Here is a 19203-nt window from a genome sequence, read left to right on the forward strand (position 1 = left end):
AGCCATCTCTTTCTTCGCTAGAAAAGGAAAAGGCTGCAAATGAACAAAACCCTACTTGGGTCAAAAGAGCAGAAACCCCTACGCCGGAGAAGAGCATGAAGTTCCGAAATCCAATCCCCAGAGGCAAAAGCCAACAAAAACAAGGCTTTCAGAAAACAATCCCGAGCTGAAGGAGCCACAGCAAACTGAGGGGGAGGAAAGGAAAAAGAGAGCGCCCGGTCCAAATATCAAGACAGCTCAAGTGGCGCATGAGCAAGCAGGAGGGGAAAAAAATGTACGGGAGCAGAAGTGACATCCACTCCGAACGCTTGCTGGAGTGGCTCCACTAACGCCGCACGATAAGAAGTGACAGTATTCGGCATGAGATGCTGGTCCAGAAAAAGCCAAGAAAGGACAAAAACCACTTTCACAGACACAGATAACGCCCTCCGAAGGAAAGGAAATGGCGAAAAGACCGCCAGGAGACTTCATATTGTCGCAGAGATGAAAACCGCAGGTGGGACACCATCAAAGAAGCCACCTGATCACCTTACAAGTGATCAGGTGGCTTCACTTCACACCAGTCTCAGAAAACCAGACATGAAGAGTGAAAGAGTAAGTCGAACCAGCAAGGTATCTCATTGGCCCAATCTGCTGAAAGAGGCAGAGCCGAGGAAAGACTCCCGAGTTCAGACGCCAAGCAAGCAGCACCTGAAACCACGGCTGGGCCGGCCACTATGGGGCCAAGAGAAGCACCCTCAGCTGATAGGATTCAAACCAAGCCAGAACCCAAAGCATTAACTGGATCGGGGGTTAATGGTACAGGAGCCCCACCTCGACCAGTTCTTCTGGAAAGCGTCTACGCGAAAGTCTCGCAGTTGGAGAATGGCGCAATGTATAATGGGAGATGCCGAGACCACACAGACGCGAAGAGGTCCACCTCTGGATGCCCGTACGACTGACAAAGCCAAAGGAAGGAGGCGGCGTCAACCATCCACTCTGTGGAAAGGGGAATGAAGTGCAACAGGCAATTTGCCAGGATGTTGGACACTTCCTGAATAGGAACACTGCAGAGAGCTAAGCCCCGAGAACTCAGAAGAGCTACCCGAAGTGACCTGCTCCAATGGGCCACGGACCACAGAAAGCTCCCCCTCCCCCCATGGTTGAGACAATGAATCTCTGGGTTACAGTCCGAATGGAGCCAAATCAGAGACCTGAGGAAGCCGAGTCCGCCGCAAAGGCAGCCATACAGGCACAAAATCTTGTACTGTGCTGTGAGCCAGAGGAAAGGACGGAGCCCAACGACCCTGGCTGGCCTGGTGAGATTGGTCACAAAGCACCAGCCAAGAAACAAGGCATCCATGACCAAATCAAGTGTGGAAGGGAAAGGAGCCATGGCACCGAACCCCGAAAACCCAAAGAGGAAGCAGGTGACTCAGCAACCGACAAAGACACCAGTGTAAACCCAGCGGCTTCAAGAAGTGAAAGGGGCTATCCTGAACATACCAAAACAGCCTCCAAAGCAAATCCCTGTTCATCAGATAAACCAGTAAGGCTCCCAGGCTCTCACACAACTGCTCGAGCAACCGCTGAGTGACCCGGGTCCCCCTGAAAAACAGCTGAAGGCGGGAATGCAACTGAAGCAACGCCACAGGAGGGAGAGACTGACGCAGCATGCGAATCCCACACAAGGCCCAGCCAAGTCCAAACCTGAAACGGAACTAACTGGGACTTCCACCAATGCACCAGGAACCCGAACCCAGCAAGCTGGGAAAGAACCAGATCCCTGGCTAGCAGACACGCAGTCCAGCTGGGAGCCCACACCAACCAGTCGTTGAGCTAGACCAGAACCCGAAGACCTAGCAGAGGAAGACAAGCCACTACAACCCTGGTTAACCACATGAATATGAGAGATGCCAGATTCAGACCAAATGGAAAGCAACAAAAGTGGTAAGCCTGTCGCACTATCACGAACACTAACCAATCCCTAAACCCAGGATGACTTGGAACGTACCAATTAATGTCATTGAGGTCCAAACAAACCATCCAACTGTCTGGCTCAAGAAGAAGCTGAACCTGGGAGAACGTAGTCATCCAAAAGGAGGAGCAAAGAATCAAACAGTTCAGACAGGACAAGTCCAGAATGAACTGAAGAGCCATACAGCCCCGTTTCGGAACCGGAACAAGCAGGAAACCCACCTGAGAGATGAAGTCGTTTTCAACTACGCCCAAGCAAACCCAATGGCCAAGCCAAGTTTGCCATTGCCAATGGCAATGGCAAACCCAAGAAAACCAATGGGTAAACTGAATGACAAGCAGGGAACAAATCATGCAAGACTCCGGGTCGTAGGTGTCTCGGACCTAACAGGCAGCATAACGGGAGCAGGTCGGGTGATCGTCACTGCGATATAGGAGCAACAAACAACCTTCAGCATCGCACATGGCGAGACAGAGCTCGGAAGATACATTCATGGTATCCCCAACCCCAATGGGGTTTTTCAGGGCATGTAGGGTACGATATTCCTACGGGAAGCCCAGGCACTGGGGCTAGCTAAGCCAGTAAACCCTGTCTGTTAGCAGACAAACTGACAACCAGTAGTCGCCATGAAACCTCGGGACAGAGGACCACCACCAAACAACCTAGGCAGGCCTCCTCCACCAATCACAAGTGAACACGCTAAAAAAGAAAACAAGAGCCCCGAAGCAACACACGCGAACAAACTGGTTGCCAGAGAGAATCATCGGTTGCCGCATGTATGAAGGCTGTGCCTTTCACTTTCATAAGCAAACCCCACTCCATACCCGGGACACGACGGGAAGCCCAAGACCCCCGACGTATTCCAAAGGCGAGAACAACGTCAAGCAACAAAGCCCTCAAACGGGAGTGAGACCCAAACATCGCAGGGAAGATAACCCTGAGACGCAAAAGAAGTACTTACCGGGCACCTAGGAAAGGTAGCCCTAGACACATGCATCCCAGCGTACTGAGGACACCTGGCCAACACACGACCACACACAGCTGGCAAAGCCACAAAGGCAAAATCTAGACAGGAAAGCGAGGAGAGAGGCGACATTTGACCACCAGGCACATTAGTTAAGAACTGGGGTGGTAAACCGCCTGCTTGCCTAAGCGGGCTTCCCCTTCCCTCTTTCGGAGGAGTGGGGGGGGGGTCACTAACGAGTGGATGTGCTAATTGGATGATTTTCTTATTTGTTTTCTTTTGGGGAGTTCCTTGGTTCTGTTCGGACGTAGGTTGCAATTTTTACCAGTTAGGGGTTTGGATTGTTTTGCCTATCTTTCTGGGTGCCCTCCATGGTTGATTTCAGACATGACATTCTCTAAATGTAGAGTCCTCATAATGGCCATTGTTCCCTATGCCTCTCTGACTGGACCAGGTTCTGGCTCTGGTCTCCAATAGGCATAAAGGACTCCTGTGACTGATGACACCAAACTAATATGGCACATGTCAGTTTGGATAGCTTCAGGGAGCCAATGGGGCTCCCACAGAAAACTTAATCCAATTGCTCAAGAGGTCTTTGAAGTTAGGAGTCTCAATAAACCCGTACACTGCGATTACAATAAAGCCACTGATTGGACACGTACTCATAGTTGAAAGACTAAAATATTTTTTATTGTGAAACTATACCTAAAATTCTAAGCATTTCTTAACGCAGTAATAGATTCGGAGACCACTTAAAATTTCTGAAGATTTGCTAAGACTTGATGAGTCTATATTAAAATTACAAAAAATTTGTACTGTACTTGTAATTACTATACAGTATAGTATGCTGTATATTACAGCTAAGTTAATAATTGTAAAATTTGAGTACTGTACTAGCAATTACTATACAGTATAGTATGATGCATATTACAAGTTAATAAGTGTGAAATTTGACATTTAAATAAACTTAAATAATTTAATGTATAGAATGGCTTCATTTATTATGAATGAATGACCCTCACATGAAGCCAAAATACACACTCAATCTGACTAGTGGTAACATATGGTAGGCAATCCATGCACTGTATTAAAAAAATTTAACTCGATGAACAGGCTGTAAACTTTCAAATTTTGAAAGGAATCAAAATCAAATTTTGAATTAAAATTTGATTCAAATTTTGAATCTGCCTTACAGGCAGATTCTGCAATAAATGAAATTTGGAGTTGTCTCTTTTTAACCCCGAATGTGCCGCTATTATCAAATCTGCCACCCTTGACTCGGGGAAAACTAATTATTTGCTGCTTTTTCTTATGAAGTGGTAAATCAGTATTTTGTGGCTACCTATGGCTGCTGGGAGACACCACTTAGCTACTGGGACTATGTGGGCAACATTGGTATTCTAACACACACACAAAATACAACTTGCTGTATGATGACCTCATTTCACAAGCCATTCAACCGTTAATGACGAGTCTACTTTGAGGGTAGCTTTTGAGCAACTGTTCAAAATATATTCTTTAAGTAATGTTTTCAAACTCTCAAAGCAAAACTCTCAAAGGCCCTTCAATAGGAAAAATTAGCCTACATTCAGCTATGCGGCAAAAAATCCATTAGCACTGTTAGCAGTTTATGATCTAGTACACATACAAAACGTACAAAGTTAATTATGTTAATAATTCCAGAGTTCCTTGTCCATTTTTGTCATTAATGCTAGTTCTTTAAGCAGACAACACAAGTATAAACAGCGTGACCAGCCACCCTCCTCAGTCCGATCTTCACTGATCATGTTTAAAACAAATGAATTCAAACTGTTGGACACTAGCAAGCTACTGCTAGTAGCTTCCTAGCTTAAGTCCACATAAAACAACAATTTATTAAAGCAAGTTATAATCAGACTAATGGGGGTTCTGCTTCTACAATTCCAGTTCTGCAATAGCAATTCTTACCTTCAGATGTTTTGCCCGATGACTTTACTCCTGTTCTAATGTCTTTCAAAATCCAATATTTTCCCAATATAACTGTTCCTTTCTTCTTTCAATATACTAATGGAAGTTATGATAATCTTCCAAAACTTACCAGATATCTGGTAGAAACATTTCTTGCTAAATTTGTAGAGGAGCAACTACTGATGAAACTTCCATCCAAAATTAATACAATTCAAGTTGCAAAACTAGAAATGCTTTTTTATACTATGCAGTCAAGTCTTGATTATCAGTGGTTAATGAAGACTTTATTGACTGTACTGGCTGCAAGTGATTAAAAGTCTTCAAGTGCACTTTTCATTCTCCCCATTTCCACTCTAGTTAGTGTAACTCTTCTGCACTATCCATGCTAAATCCTTCTCTCAAAACATAATACAGTATAATTCTTTTTCTGACCAATACCACTCAGACATCTCTTAAGGCAAGATCCTACTGACCCCAGAGACACTATCATGCGTCTGAACAAGAAGATGTTTCTAACTGTCCTTACTGGGTCATACTGGTGCTAATTAACAAGAAACAAATAGCAATTAGAAGGAATTTGAGTATACGGTACTTGAATTGATGTTTTAAACATCATTCTGGACTAGAATGACCATTCTCTAGCTTCTCCTGAATACCAGTATGACCCAGCAGGAACAGTTTTAGACCAATTCTGCTGTGCAGGTACAGAATGTCGACTATGCTTTGAATGAACATGAAACTAGTAGGATCTTTCCTTAGGAAACAGCATTGTGTTATACTCATAAAGGAAATTTTCATATTCTTGAATACTAAACCTTCATTTTTAATGGTGTACATATGTATTGAACACATCTACATAAATATAGTATGGGTATACTATATAAACAGAGCTATTAATATATGTACACAAAGAATATGCAGATATACTGTTAAATACATATGGTTCACATGTACAGTAGTGTCTTGATGTGTGTGTGTATGTGTGTGTGTGTGTGTTTTAACCGAGACTAATATGAGTACACACTGAGTTGCCTCTAACCAATTACCTTGGATAATCAAGACTTAAATGTACATCTTTATTCAGTTATTAATAATAGAGCTTTAAAACAATGTACAAGTACATATTTTTATATTGCAGGCAGTCAAGGTAGATATTCCAGGTCCCCTGTGCTGGCTTATCAAATGATACAAACAATACAGCATTATGAAATACAATCTTCCTAAAACTGATAATGACCCATATCTACTCCCTCCTCTTCCTTCCTCTCACCACCAACCCACTCGCTCTCATTCACCCACACTCAAGTTTGTTTACGCACCACTATGTCATTCACACTCTCATGCTACAGATAATATGAAATACAGTATTCCTAAAAAATGAAATACTGTACAGTATTGTGATTTTAATTACTTATTCATAAATATTATTACATTTATAACTTCAACTATGCAATAAGCAACTGTCAGTACAGATTTTCCTTATTACCTCTTTATTTGTGGACACTTCACAAGTACAGTGGTACCTTCGTTCACGATCGTAATTCGTTACCAGAGACGCATCGTCAACCAAAATGAACTTTCCCATTAGAAATACAGTAATGTAAATTGAATTAATCCGTTCCACACCCCCAAAATTATTAACTTAAAAATACATTTTATACCAAAAAAACACTCATTTTGTACTAGCTACAATAAAGCACTGTATGTTTATCTTACCTTCAACGAGGACTCTTGTTGGAGTATGGAAGACGGTGAAGAGGAGGGGAGGAGGAGAGGTGTTAGTGAATAGAAGGGGAGTCCCCATCCATTATAACAGCAGTGATGACATTTCTGGGTACTCTCCCTCTTATGTTTTGCAGGCATACCACTAGGACCTGGTTGTGGCTCGCTGCTTGCGTGTCTTACTAAGAATCTGTCTACAGACACTTGCTTTTCCCTACGTTTTAACACTTCTGTAATGAGACATCACATTCATTCACTAAGAATGATCTCTTGTTTTTACTCTATCGTCTTTCTCTCAACTATTTTCTTAGGTTGAACTTGACCACTGACTTTCTTGGGACCCATGGCATGATATATAATAAGAACTTTTATGCTAAAAAAAAAAAACAAAAAAAAAAAAGCAGGCAGACAATGAAATTCTTCACAAAGATTTCAAGCACGGCCATGTTCGTCACTACACACGGTAGATTTGTGAACAAACTTAGAGTGCACACAGAAATCACAATCGCGTAATGCATCAAATGAACAAATCCACAAGGGCCGTGATGAGGATTCAAACCTACGTCTGAGATCATCCCAGACGCTGCCTTAATCGACTGAGCCACGACATGGTGTAAAAAAAAAAAAAAAAAAAAAAAAAAAAAAAAAAAAAAAAAAGAGTTGAAACCAGAAGTTGTACCTAACTTACTTGGATCCTGCAGCCTCTCCAAGACACAAACCAGGGTTTTACTAGTGACACAGCTCGAGTGCATGGGGGAGTTGTGTAAAACCCTGTTGTTTTCCTCAGAGAGGCTGCAGGATCCAAGGTAGGTACAACTTCTGGTTTCAACTCTTTTACCAAGCCATAGCTCAGTCGATTCAGGCAACGTTTGGAATGATCTCGGACGTGGATTCGAATCCTCGTCACGGACCTTGTGGATTTGTTCATTTAAACTGAGAGTTCTTCGCCCCGTGCCCCCCAGCACCACGCGCTCGTTCGACCTATACGCGTACGAACAGATGTCGTCATCCAAATAAGTCATCGTGAATCAATTCAAATTTTACGACGAATTTGACGTCGTGTTCCAAAAAATTCGTCCTCTATGGCAATCGTCAACCGAAGTTCCATTGTACATATACAGTACTGTATAGAAGCAAGTGTATGGGTATATATATCATCCATTTATGTGCTAACATATAATGGCCATTTTCCACCTACCACTTAAAATATCAAAATTTGCACATAACAACAGAGCCCAAGTTTTGGGAAAATAAACTTATGGTATTGCAATATTCTATGGTGAATTATTCACTGAAGCTTGCCAGAAGGTTGCCTGTGTGCAATACTGATTTTTTGTCCCATTAATCCACTAATTTTGCTATTTTGCAGCTACATTATATTACCTGCGATTGTCATAATATTTTTTACCTTTGTATTTTACACATGCAATATAAAAAAAAAAATTATTTTAATGATTTACTTGTACCTTTACTATATTCTATGGCTGCATATAAAACTGCAATAATGAGCATATATTGAGCAAAATCTTAATTTATTCCTTCATATGGTGAATACTGATCAAAGGATATTTAATATACTGTAGTTTTCAGCCTCAACCATGGACTTTCCCACAGCCCAGTACCTAAACCTGACCAAACTCAAAATGAAAACAAATATAATTTTGTTTTAACTATGCTCAATGGCTCTTCCATGTCCTCCAACTCTTTTGTAATTCTGCACCCCACCAATGAATTTGTTTAAAAATGCAATACAGTGGTACCTCGGAATACGAGTGTTCCTGTATACAAGTTCTTCAGAATACGAGCAGGATTTGCTCGGAAAATTTACATCGGAATACAAGCGTTGCCTCGGAAGACAAGGGTGTAGATACGCGTACAGGCTGACATAGTGCGTGGTGACACGGCGATCGCCCCTCAGTTTACCAGTGCCTCGCGCCCAGTGACTATCACGCCTGAATTCATCACCAGGATTTTCAGTGTTTTGTTGGATTTTTGACCATTTGACCAGAAAAGTTGTTATTATATATCTCACCATGGGTCCCAAGAAAGCCAGTGGTAAGGATCAAGGCAAGAAAGTGCATGTGAGGATGACAATAGAGGAAAAACAAGAGATCATTCGGGAGCATGAAAATGGTACACGTGTTGTTGAACTTTGTAGGCAGTACAACAAAGCCACGTCAATAATATGCACTGTACTTAGCAAGAAAAAGGACATTATGAGTGCTAAAGTGGCAAAAGGCGTAAGAACAATCATGAAACAAAGACCACAAGTACTTGAGGAAGTGGAAAAGTTGTTATTAATTTGGATACACAACAAGGAGTTAGCGGGTGATAGTGTTTCAGAGGCCATCATTTGTGAGAAAGCCAGGGTACTGCACGAAGACCTTGTAAAGAAAACCCCTGGAACGAGTGCAGATACGATAGACTTTAAGGCAAACAGGGGCTGGTTTGAAATATTTAGAAAAAGAAGTGGTATCCATAGTGTTGCGAGGCATGGGGAGGCAGCCAGCTCAGACAAACCAACGGCTGAAAGATTTATTGAAGAATTTAAAGAGCTTGTAGAGGCTGAGGGATACCTACAGCAACAAGTTTTCAATTGTGATGAGACAGGGCTGTTCTGGAAAATATTGCCTAAGAGGACATACATTACCAAGGAGAAAAAATCATTGCCCGGACACAAGCCTATGAAAGATAGGTTTACGCTTGTGCTGTGTTCAAATGCGAGTGGCAATTTGAAAATTAAACCCTTACTTGTGTACCATTCTGAAAATCCAAGGGTTTTCAAACGGTATAAAGTGCAGTAAACCCAAATGTGTGTGAGGTGGAGGGCTAATAAAAGGGCATGGGTGACTAGGATTTTTTTTTCGGAGTGGGTGAATGAAGTGGTGTGGCCTGCCATAGAAAAATATCTGCAAGAGAAACATTTGCCACTCAAGGCCCTGCTTCTCCTCGACAATGCTCCTACTCATCCTCCAGGCAAGGAAGATGAATTGTTGCACAGATACAGTAATTTTCTCACAGATGTTCCTTTCCTCCTTGTTCCTTCCTCCTAACACCACTCCTCTAATTCAGCCTATGGAGCAGAAAATCATAGCGAATTTTAAGAAACTTTATGAAAGGGCACTTTTCCCAAAATGTTTTGAAGTGACTGAAGCCACAAAACTTACCCTCAAAGAGTTCTGGAAAGACCATTTTAACATTTGTAGTGCTTTAAAACTCGTTGACAAAGCCTGGCAAGAAGTGACTCAAAGAACCCTGATCTCTGGCTGGAGAAAATCGTGGCCTGAATATGTGACAGAACTAGACTTTGAGGGGTTTGAGCCTGTAAATGAAGTGCCTATTGTTGAGGAAATTGTTACTCTGGGCCGACAAATGGGCTTGGAATTGGATGGTGCTGATGTGGAGGAGTTGGTGGAAGAACACAACAAAGAACTGACCACCGAAGAACTCCAAGCCCTTCAAAAGGAACAGCAAGAAGATACAGCTGAGGATGTTTCTCCAGTGGAGGAGGAGGAGGCAGCAGTGAATGTCCCTTCCGCAACCATTAAGAAGTGGTGTCAGATGTGAGAAGAAATGCAAACTTTTATTGAAACGACTCACCCAGAGAAAGCTGTAGTAGGCCGTTGCATTAATCTTTTCAATGACAATGTGATGCCTCACTACAGAAACATCTTGCGAAGAAGGGAAAAACAGTCATCAATGGGCTGCTTTGTTGTGAGAAAATCGAGCAGTGAGCCACAACCAGGACCTAGTGGTCTGCAGGCAAAACGTGCCAGGGAGTGCACCCCAGAGAGGTCCTCACTGCCTGATGTTATAATGGAAGGGGACTCCCCTTCTAAACAGTAACACCTCTCCTCCTCCCTCCTCCTCACCATCTTCCATACGTCAACAGCATTCATCAGCAATGTTAAGTAATAACTTGAACATAGTTTTGTAGTGTAGATTTTGATGAATTGGGTATAAAATTTAGTTTGAAGTGAGGTTTATGGGTAGTCAGGAATGGATTATGGGCAATTCAGGATTGCCCATAGTCAGGAACATTATGGGCAATTTTTACAGTCTTTAGAAGCAAACATTATTAAAAAAAAATTTTTATATTTTTTTGCAGTTATTTACTGATGCTAAATTGTATTAAAATTATTCAACGCAGTGAGGAGACTGTGACTTTACTTTATCTGATCTAGCGATACTACTCTTGTTAGTGAACCTCAATTCTGCTTTGGTTTGGTACTGTGTCAAAACTGACACAGTACCCAATAAAAAATTAAGGAAAATCTCTCAAGTAACTAGAGGTCAACTGCACCAGCACAAGAAAAACTATACATGTGGTGGAAAACAGGTTCACAGTGTGGTTGGACTGGGCCAGTCTCTCGAAGTCTTATTTGTTTATACACACACACATACAGTACATATACAGTGCATACATACATTGCATACATACATTACATACATACATACTTCTAAAACTATGAATTAAATACAGCTTGGGATGTGTCTCACCTCTCTGTTCTTTTCTTTGGTGGTTACAGGACTGAAGAACTCTTTAATGTAGCCCACCATCAGAAGAACTCCGTATGAAAGGAAGGTGAAAAAGGCTACAAAGAGTGAGCATTCTTCTTCTTTCTGGCAGATCTTCCTCTTATAACCAGACACGTTCTCAGTTCCAGGCCTTGCATCTCCATTTGGAATGGCAACACTAGTTCCATGCTAAGAATAAAGACATTGTTTGGGATCAGCAACACAGACATATTATTATGCATATGATGAATGAGAAACAAAAGACATGAAAAGTAATTTATGAATGCATAAGATGAAAAACATTGGAAATGATACTGTCATAGAGAAGGAATGTCTTGTGTAACCAGACATGTTTCAACAGATGCTGTTTGAAGGACACACAGTTTAACATATCAGATCATATACAGTAATTCCAGATAAAAATCAGGATTTGCAAATAACCAGGCTTTCTCAATATAGTACTGTAATTGGCAATACACTGTATTTAACCATGACAATTATATAGCACTTGAAATGGATTCAGATATAGATTTGGGATGGGACGGGGGGAAGGAATGGTGCCAACAACTTCGACGGACGGGGATTTAACGCTGACCTGCATGAAGCAAGATAGTCACTCTACCTTCCACCCTAAGTGGTTGGGCTATTATACTCAGAAGGTTTCAATGCTTTTCTATCACTATTCTTACCTTGTATTGGTCTTCTTATTACTTGCACATTCTATGGTCTGCTTACTTTACTTTTTGCCAAACAGTACTAGTACAGTGGAATAATCAAACAAACTTTTGACTTCAAGGAATAAAAATTGATTATAAACCGTACAAACTGTATCTCTGGTGCATCTCCCATCGGAACTACTGTATGCAAGTACTGTATTGTTATCTTCAAAAAGATATCTGCTTTGTAGAAAGTTTAAAGCAGTGACAAAAATCATCTGAAAACTAAATCAATTCTCATTCCAATAACAGTTGAGAGCATCAGTGCAAACAGCACTACAAACCAGGCATAAGTTCATCTCATAAAACATCTTTAAAACAATGAAATAGGAAGAAATGAATTCAGATAACTTCTTTAAAAGGGCCAATGTAATGCACACAATGAGCAACAGCTTCAACCTCAATATGCTGCAATGTAGAACCAAAAAATGGAGATGCTTGATCAACCATAGGATAATCAACCTATTTAATCCCCTACCCACCAAAGTTGTAAATACCCAGACAATACAGTGCAGTACTTTACTTGTTTAAAAATTAGCCATAAAAATTCTTTGGGAGGGACCATTGGGGACCATTGCCAATGGGTGAACCATTAACAAACTTTCAGCTTCCTGTTTCTATCAAAGTCTCTAGAGATGGTGGCCCATAGGAAATTTCAAGTAAATTCTCTGCCAGCGGTTTGCCTTTCCTGGTCGGAAAGGGAGCCGGTCGGCCGAGCAGACAGCACGCTGGACTTGTGATCCTGTGGTCCCGGGTTCGATCCCGGGCGCCGGCGAGAAACAATAGGCAGAGTTTCTGTCACCCTATGCCCCTGTTACCTAGCAGTAAAATAGGTACCTGGGTGTTAGTCAGCTGTCATGGGTTGCTTCCTGGGGGTGGAGGCCTGGTCAAGGACCGGGCCGTGGGAACACTAAAGCCCCAAAATCATCTCAAGATAACCTCAATATGTTTGAAGTAGGTGAAGAGAATGAATGAGGGGTAATATAATATACAATATAATCAGGAAAAGCATTAACAGAGTTACAATCACCAGGTATGGATGGATTCCAATCCAAAGTCATAAAGGAATGGCCGATGAACTGTGTCTACTTCTGAAACTTCTTTTCAGAAAATCTTTAGACCAAGGGATAGTTACCCCTAGAATAAAAATACTGTATACAAATGTTATCTATTTTCAATAAAGTATAAAGAGCTCAACAGCAAACTACCATCTGATCAGTTTGACCTCACATATCTACAAGCTCATGGAGAGAGAATCCTAAGGGAGGGAACCATTCACCATCTCACCATAAACAATCTAGTAAAATCAGTACAACATGGCTTTGTTGAAAATAAACCCTGCCTAACAAACCTGCTCACATTTTTGGAAACGATAACCAGCTATTCAGACAAAGGACTTCCAGAAGATGTCATATTCATGGACTTCTGCTAAAGCTTTAGGGAAAGTACAAGCATATGGAATAAATGGTAGAATACTTGAATTGATAAAACAATGGTCAAAACAATAAAGGCAAACGCTTTTTGTCTATACATTGATGACATGGATGAGAATATTAAATTGCATTTCACAACTACCAAATCAACACCATTACTTTGCAGCAGATTGATGAAGACAAGAACCACGGAGTTAGAATCCACCAATCACTGAAAGTTATATACCAAGTGAAGCTGCAATTAAAAAAGAAAAAAAAAGAAAAGCTAACTACACCCTAGGAATAGTCAAACGAACCTTTGATTTCAGGGAAAAGAAGGAAGTTACACAACTTCATGAATGTCTGAAGCATTTGGATTATTGTATAGAAGCATGGAGATCTCACCTTCAGAATGACACATCTGATTTGGAGAAAGTTCAGCACCGGGCGACTAAAATAATTTAAGATGTTAGTGAACTTTCATATCAGGAAGTGTTGAGGGCCACAGGGCTAATGACACTGCAAACCAGGCATGACAGGACTCATCTCATCAAAACTATTACAATATCGCTACTGAATTTGAAGGATATTGATCCAGACAACTTCGTCAATAACACGAACGAGGAACAACGGCCTCAAGCTCAACAAGCCACAAGGTAGAACACAGAACAGGAGATGGTGCTTCACCCACAGAGTAATAAACCCACGGAACCGCCTACCCGTCAAAGCCGTAAATGCCAAAACACTGTTAAACTTTAAGGTACAGCTGGATAAGCTCATCAGGACAAATAGGGAACGTTAACAATCCGCTGGCTTTCTGTCTTGGACGAGGGCAGAGAGATGGTGGGCCCCCCAGGTATACTTTAGGTAAATATGCCGCAACACATTAATGTGAACATTGGGTGCGGTAAACCGCTAGATGCCGTGACCTATTTGGAAGCACAAGTTTCATATCAAGTGCTGAAACAGAACTAACCTGCTCATGAATGTGTGCTTGAGCATATCCTCCGCTGTCGCCAGCGGCCTTCTCGCTGCTACATTCTGCAAACTGCTCGTTATTTATTATTTTAGCGTGAGGGACGTCAGCTGGGAGCTCCGTGTGGGCCACCATGTTTTGGTATCTGCCGTGGGTGCCGCATGAGCCGCCCGACACCCACACTATTGGGGGATCTGAATGACCCGCTCCTCTCCCACCAATCACCGCCCTCGGAAACCTTCCACATAGCCAATTTCAGTCTAAGATTTAAATAAAGTAATTTACTCAGATTATTTTGATAAGGAGAAGTTATTTGGAAGAGGTTATGAGGTATGTTCCGTATGTGCTCGGAATATTAGGTAAGTGGTAGCATGTGGTGGATGGTGCGCCCTTGATGGGTTAGATCGCGTGCTGCGGCTCGTCAGGTTCAGTCACTACACAGCAGTGCTCTGTGTGGAGGTGTTACACAGAGCGGTGTGTTGTGTGCGTGGCTGTAAACTGACAGTTTTACTGGGGAGAAGCAGTATATATAGTTTTAGTGGCAAATCGTGTACGCTCACTTGCTTATAAGACATAGAAATGTCAGATCTTGACCAGTTCTCTATGCCAAAGGCAGAATATACCGACCCCACCCTAAAACAAGATCCTTTTTCGTCTGGATCGAATCGAGATTCCTTGAATCTAGACGACTTTGAGAAGGTGGAAGCAGACCAGCTGCCACCTCCTGCTAGCCACAGTGTGGGAGCAACTTCAGATATCATGGATGACATCGTGCCCAAAGTGTCAAGCACAGAGAAGGACCCTTTCTCCAACTTTTCAAGCATGTCAGCATCGGATACTAAGTCTGAAATTTCTTCAAAGTCACCTGCCGATCCTTCATCCTCCCTCTCAAACGATCCATTCAGTCGTGAAGCTCAAAGTGACCCTTTCAGCAAAGAAACCGTGTCAAGTAACTTGTTTGCTGCAGTGTCCTCTGATTCATATGATGAAGGCTCCGTAGATCTTCTGTCATCTGTTCCACCACGACTCTCTGATTGTGTCAACGACAAGCTTTTGAAGGACATGTCTCAGGCTGATACTCCAGTATCAATCGCTGATTTCACTGTACCAGTGGACAAACCTTCGCAGGACATGTCTCAGTTTGATGACTTCCTGAAAGAAAAGCCCGTGCAAAGTATGTCTGAGTTTGATGCTCCATCATCACTGACAGACTTCATCGTGGACAAACCTTCACAGGGTATGTCTCAGTTCGATGACTTTCTTCAGGACAAGCCATCGCAGGGCATGTCTCAAGCTGATGCTCCATCATCACTGACAGATTTCATCGTGGACAAACCTTCACAGGGTATGTCTCAGTTCGATGACTTTCTTCAGGACAAGCCATCACAGGGCAAGTCTCAAGCTGATGCTCCATCATCACTGACAGACTTCATCGTGGATAAACCTTCACAGGGCATGTCTCAGTTCGATGACTTTCTTCAGGACAAGCCATCGCAGGGCTTGTCTCAAGCTGATGATTTCTTTACTGCAGGGGGCCAGAGTAGTTCATTCGGTGACTTTACGATGCAGCCAGCTACAGAACCCCAGACCGATGCTTTCTTAATCACGAAGAGCCAAGCACCTGCTATGGAGTCCATAAAGAACCAAGACTTCACACCATCGGATCAGTCCACTCCACGTGAACCCAGCCCACCACCTCGTCAACCCACTCCACCACGTGAACCTAGCCCACCACCCCGTCAACCCACTCCTCTACGTGAACCCAGCCCACCACCCCGTCAATCCACTCCTCCACGTGAACCCAGCCCACCACCTCGTCAACCCACTCCTCCACGTGAACCCAGCCCACCACCCCGTCAACCCACTCCTCCACGTGAACCCAGCCCACCACCCCGTCAACCTACTCCTCCACGTGAACCCAGCCCACCACCCCGTCAACCTACTCCTCCACGTGAACCCAGCCCACCACCCCGTCAACCCACTCCTCCACGTGAACCCAGCCCACCACTCCGTCAACCCACTCCTCCACGTGAACCCACACCACCTAGGAAGATTAGCCCACCATCTATGCAGGAGAAGGTTATCTCTGCACCAGTACAGGAAGCCCACATCACCCAAGGAAAAGCCTACAATGTGTCCGACTCCACCATCAAATCCCTGGCTGTGTTCAACCCACGTAAGTCTATAAAACTATTTAATTCGTTCGATTTTGTGCCTCATTAGGATTTCTAGCTTCTACACAAATTCAAGAACCCTCTTTGTTTACAGTCCATAAATTTCTCTTTAACAATGGTTGTTCTGGATGATCCTTCCACTATAAAAATTAGGCTCGAGTGGCCTGAGATTTAATTGTGGGCATAATGCAGCTGGAGATAATCATTCCACGAGGCTGCTTATGAGAATACAAACCGTGATACACTTTTATTCTATTTAAATGAAGCGTTTTGCTCTACAACATGCGTAGTGCTGATGGATAACACTGAAGGGCAGCTGCTAAGAAGAAAACATTTGTTATTCTAGATAAATATTAACTAAAATGTTTAAATCCGCGTCGGTCAAAAGCTGCACAATAACTGCACGATGTACTCCAAATTAAATTTATAGCCCAATCTATACTATGAGTGTGCAATTTGAGAGGCCACACTTGGAGTTAGCCTCACTCAACTTCGCAGGGGGGAATGGTCTAGGGTGCGGGACGGACTTAACCTGGTCGGGGTAGGCCTAAGTTAAATGCTTTAAGAAATGTTAGAATTTATGGAACTCCCATACGATTTTCATAGTCAAATGTGAAATATTTGGTGTGGTTCCCCTAGAGTTTTTAGATGTAATATATTTTCTGAAACCTTACAGTTGTTTCAGTGCTTCTTAATACATTAACACATTTTCTGAGGAAAGGGGAGAAGTACCAAGGGGATGAAGGATAAGGGGGAGAAGAGAAAAGTGGGTGTGGGGAGAGAGAGAGAGACTATCCTGGCCACTGCCGAGTACCCCCTTATAATGTGTGTGAGCTTGCGTGTGTGTATTTACTATTTGTCTGCAGGATCGAGCTGTTAGCTCTTGGACGCTACCTTTCTAAGCGTTGGTTGCCTAATGTACTGACTCCCGACCTATTGACCTATTTTCATACCATTACTGTTTATATATATAATATATATATATATATATATATATATATATATATATATATATATATATATATATACATATATAATGTCGTACCTAGTAGCCAGAACGCACTTCTCAGCCTACTATGCAAGGCCCGATTTGCCTAATAAGCCAAGTTTTCCTGAATTAATATATTTTCTCTAATTTTCTTCTTATGAAAAGATAAAGCTACCCATTTCATTATGTATGAGGTAAATTTTCTTTAATTGGAGTTAAAATTAACGTAGATATATGACCGAACCTAACCAACCCTACCTAACCTAACCTATCTCTATAGGTTAGGTTAGGTAGCCGAAAAAGTTAGGTTAGGTAGTCGAAAAAACATTAATTCATGAAAACTTGGCTTATTAGGCAAATCGGGCTTTGCATAGTAGGCTGAGAAGTGCGTTCTGGCTACTAGGTACGACATATATATATATATATATATATATATATATATATATATATATATATATATATATATATATATATATATATATATATATATATATATATATATATAAATAATATACTCTTGCCTAAACCACAAGTCAAAGGGCTCAACCCCTGCAAGAGACTCGAACCCAGAAGGCACAGATGTTCTGTGGTCGAAATGTTGGGTAAAAACGCCAGAGTTTCGATCTCTCTCTTAACGATCAGCGTGGTCACGTGGTCAGCGTACTAGTTGTGTACAGGTGCACGAACATCTGTGCCTTCTGGGTTCGAATATCTTGCAGGGGTTGAGCCATTTGTGTGAGCCAACCAGAACTCTTGCAGAATATTAACTATCCTCTAAGGTCATCATAGGTTTCCAAGTGTACATTGTACCCTTTCTTTAAGGTTTAGTATTGAATTAGTATTGAATATAGTATAGGGGGCCTCGTAGCCTGGTGGATAGCGCGCAGGATTCGTAATTCTGTGGCGCGGGTTCGATTCCCGCACGAGGCAGAAACAAATGGGCAAAGTTTCTTTCACCCTGAATGCCCCTGTTACCTAGCAGTAAATAGGTACCTGGGTGTTAGTCAGCTGTCACGGGCTGCTTCCTGGGGGTGGAGGCCTGGTCGAGGACCGGGCCGCGGGGACACTAAAAAGCCCCGAAATCATCTCAAGATAACCTCAAGATAGTAGGAACAAATTAAGCTGGCCTAACCCCTATGATGCAGGCTTGATATTTTCGCCTTTAATAGATCGAATTTCAAAGCTTCATGACATACGTAGTATCCAAGCGTCAACAGTACTGTTGGTCAGCGTATATCACACCACTGCTCGCGTCAACAGTACTGTTGGTCAGCGTATATCACACCACTGCTCGCGTCAACAGTACTGTTGGTCAGCGTATATCACACCACTGCTCGCATCAACAGTACTGTTGGTCAGCGTATATCACACCACTGCTCGCGTCAACAGTACTGTTGGTCAGCGTATATCACACCACTGCTCGCGTCAACAGTACTGGTTGTTAAACAATTTGGCAGGTCGTATTCCGGGGAACGTAGGATTAAGGACGTGCCCAAAATGCTCCGCGTGCTAGTGGCTGTACAAGAATGTAGGAATTCTTGTATATGTAACTAAATGAAATAAAAATAGTGTTGATGGTTCGTGGATATTGATGACTAGGCCACCGTGACAACCTGCTTGACACATCCCAGTAAATGTTATTGTGTTTGATGGATTATAATAGTCCATAAACACTTGGTGTGTAATTCGATGTTTAATAAGATGGATATCACCGAGCTTATTCTATTAGACCTGGTAAACAAATCCACAGGAGCCGTGATAAGGGTTCGAACCTATGCGCTAAGTGTTCCCTAGACGCGCTCTAGTCCACTGTACCATCACATGGTAAA

At 42.4% G+C, this 19203-nt stretch overlaps 2 protein-coding genes across 5 annotated transcripts in view; one reads left to right on the top strand and one right to left on the bottom strand.

The window, feature by feature from the left end:
- lace (serine palmitoyltransferase long chain base subunit) overlaps positions 1-14376 on the bottom strand; it is a 60035-nt gene extending 45659 nt beyond the window's left edge. The window contains exons 1-2 of one of the 3 annotated variants that reach the window (XM_045764086.2): positions 14213-14373; positions 11091-11297 (exon numbers count right to left, since the gene is read on the bottom strand). In XM_045764086.2, coding sequence (XP_045620042.2) covers positions 11091-11297; positions 14213-14347 — 342 coding nt within the window. In that variant the 5' untranslated portion in view covers positions 14348-14373. Of the gene's footprint in view, positions 1-11090; positions 11298-14212 lie in introns of all 3 variants that reach the window. The other 2 variants (XM_045764095.2, XM_045764104.2) reach the window with 2 other exon arrangements.
- Positions 14377-14646: 270 nt separating this feature from the next.
- The window catches only part of LOC123771486 (cell surface glycoprotein 1), a 120988-nt gene continuing 116431 nt past the window's right edge, over positions 14647-19203 (top strand). The window contains exon 1 of one of the 2 annotated variants that reach the window (XM_045764057.2): positions 14647-16388. In XM_045764057.2, coding sequence (XP_045620013.2) covers positions 14792-16388 — 1597 coding nt within the window. In that variant the 5' untranslated portion in view covers positions 14647-14791. The remainder of the gene's footprint in view (positions 16389-19203) is intronic. The other variant, XM_045764049.2, reaches the window with a different exon arrangement.

This window comes from Procambarus clarkii, chromosome 14 (genome assembly GCF_040958095.1).
Source record: "Procambarus clarkii isolate CNS0578487 chromosome 14, FALCON_Pclarkii_2.0, whole genome shotgun sequence".
Classification (NCBI taxonomy): domain Eukaryota; kingdom Metazoa; phylum Arthropoda; class Malacostraca; order Decapoda; family Cambaridae; genus Procambarus; species Procambarus clarkii.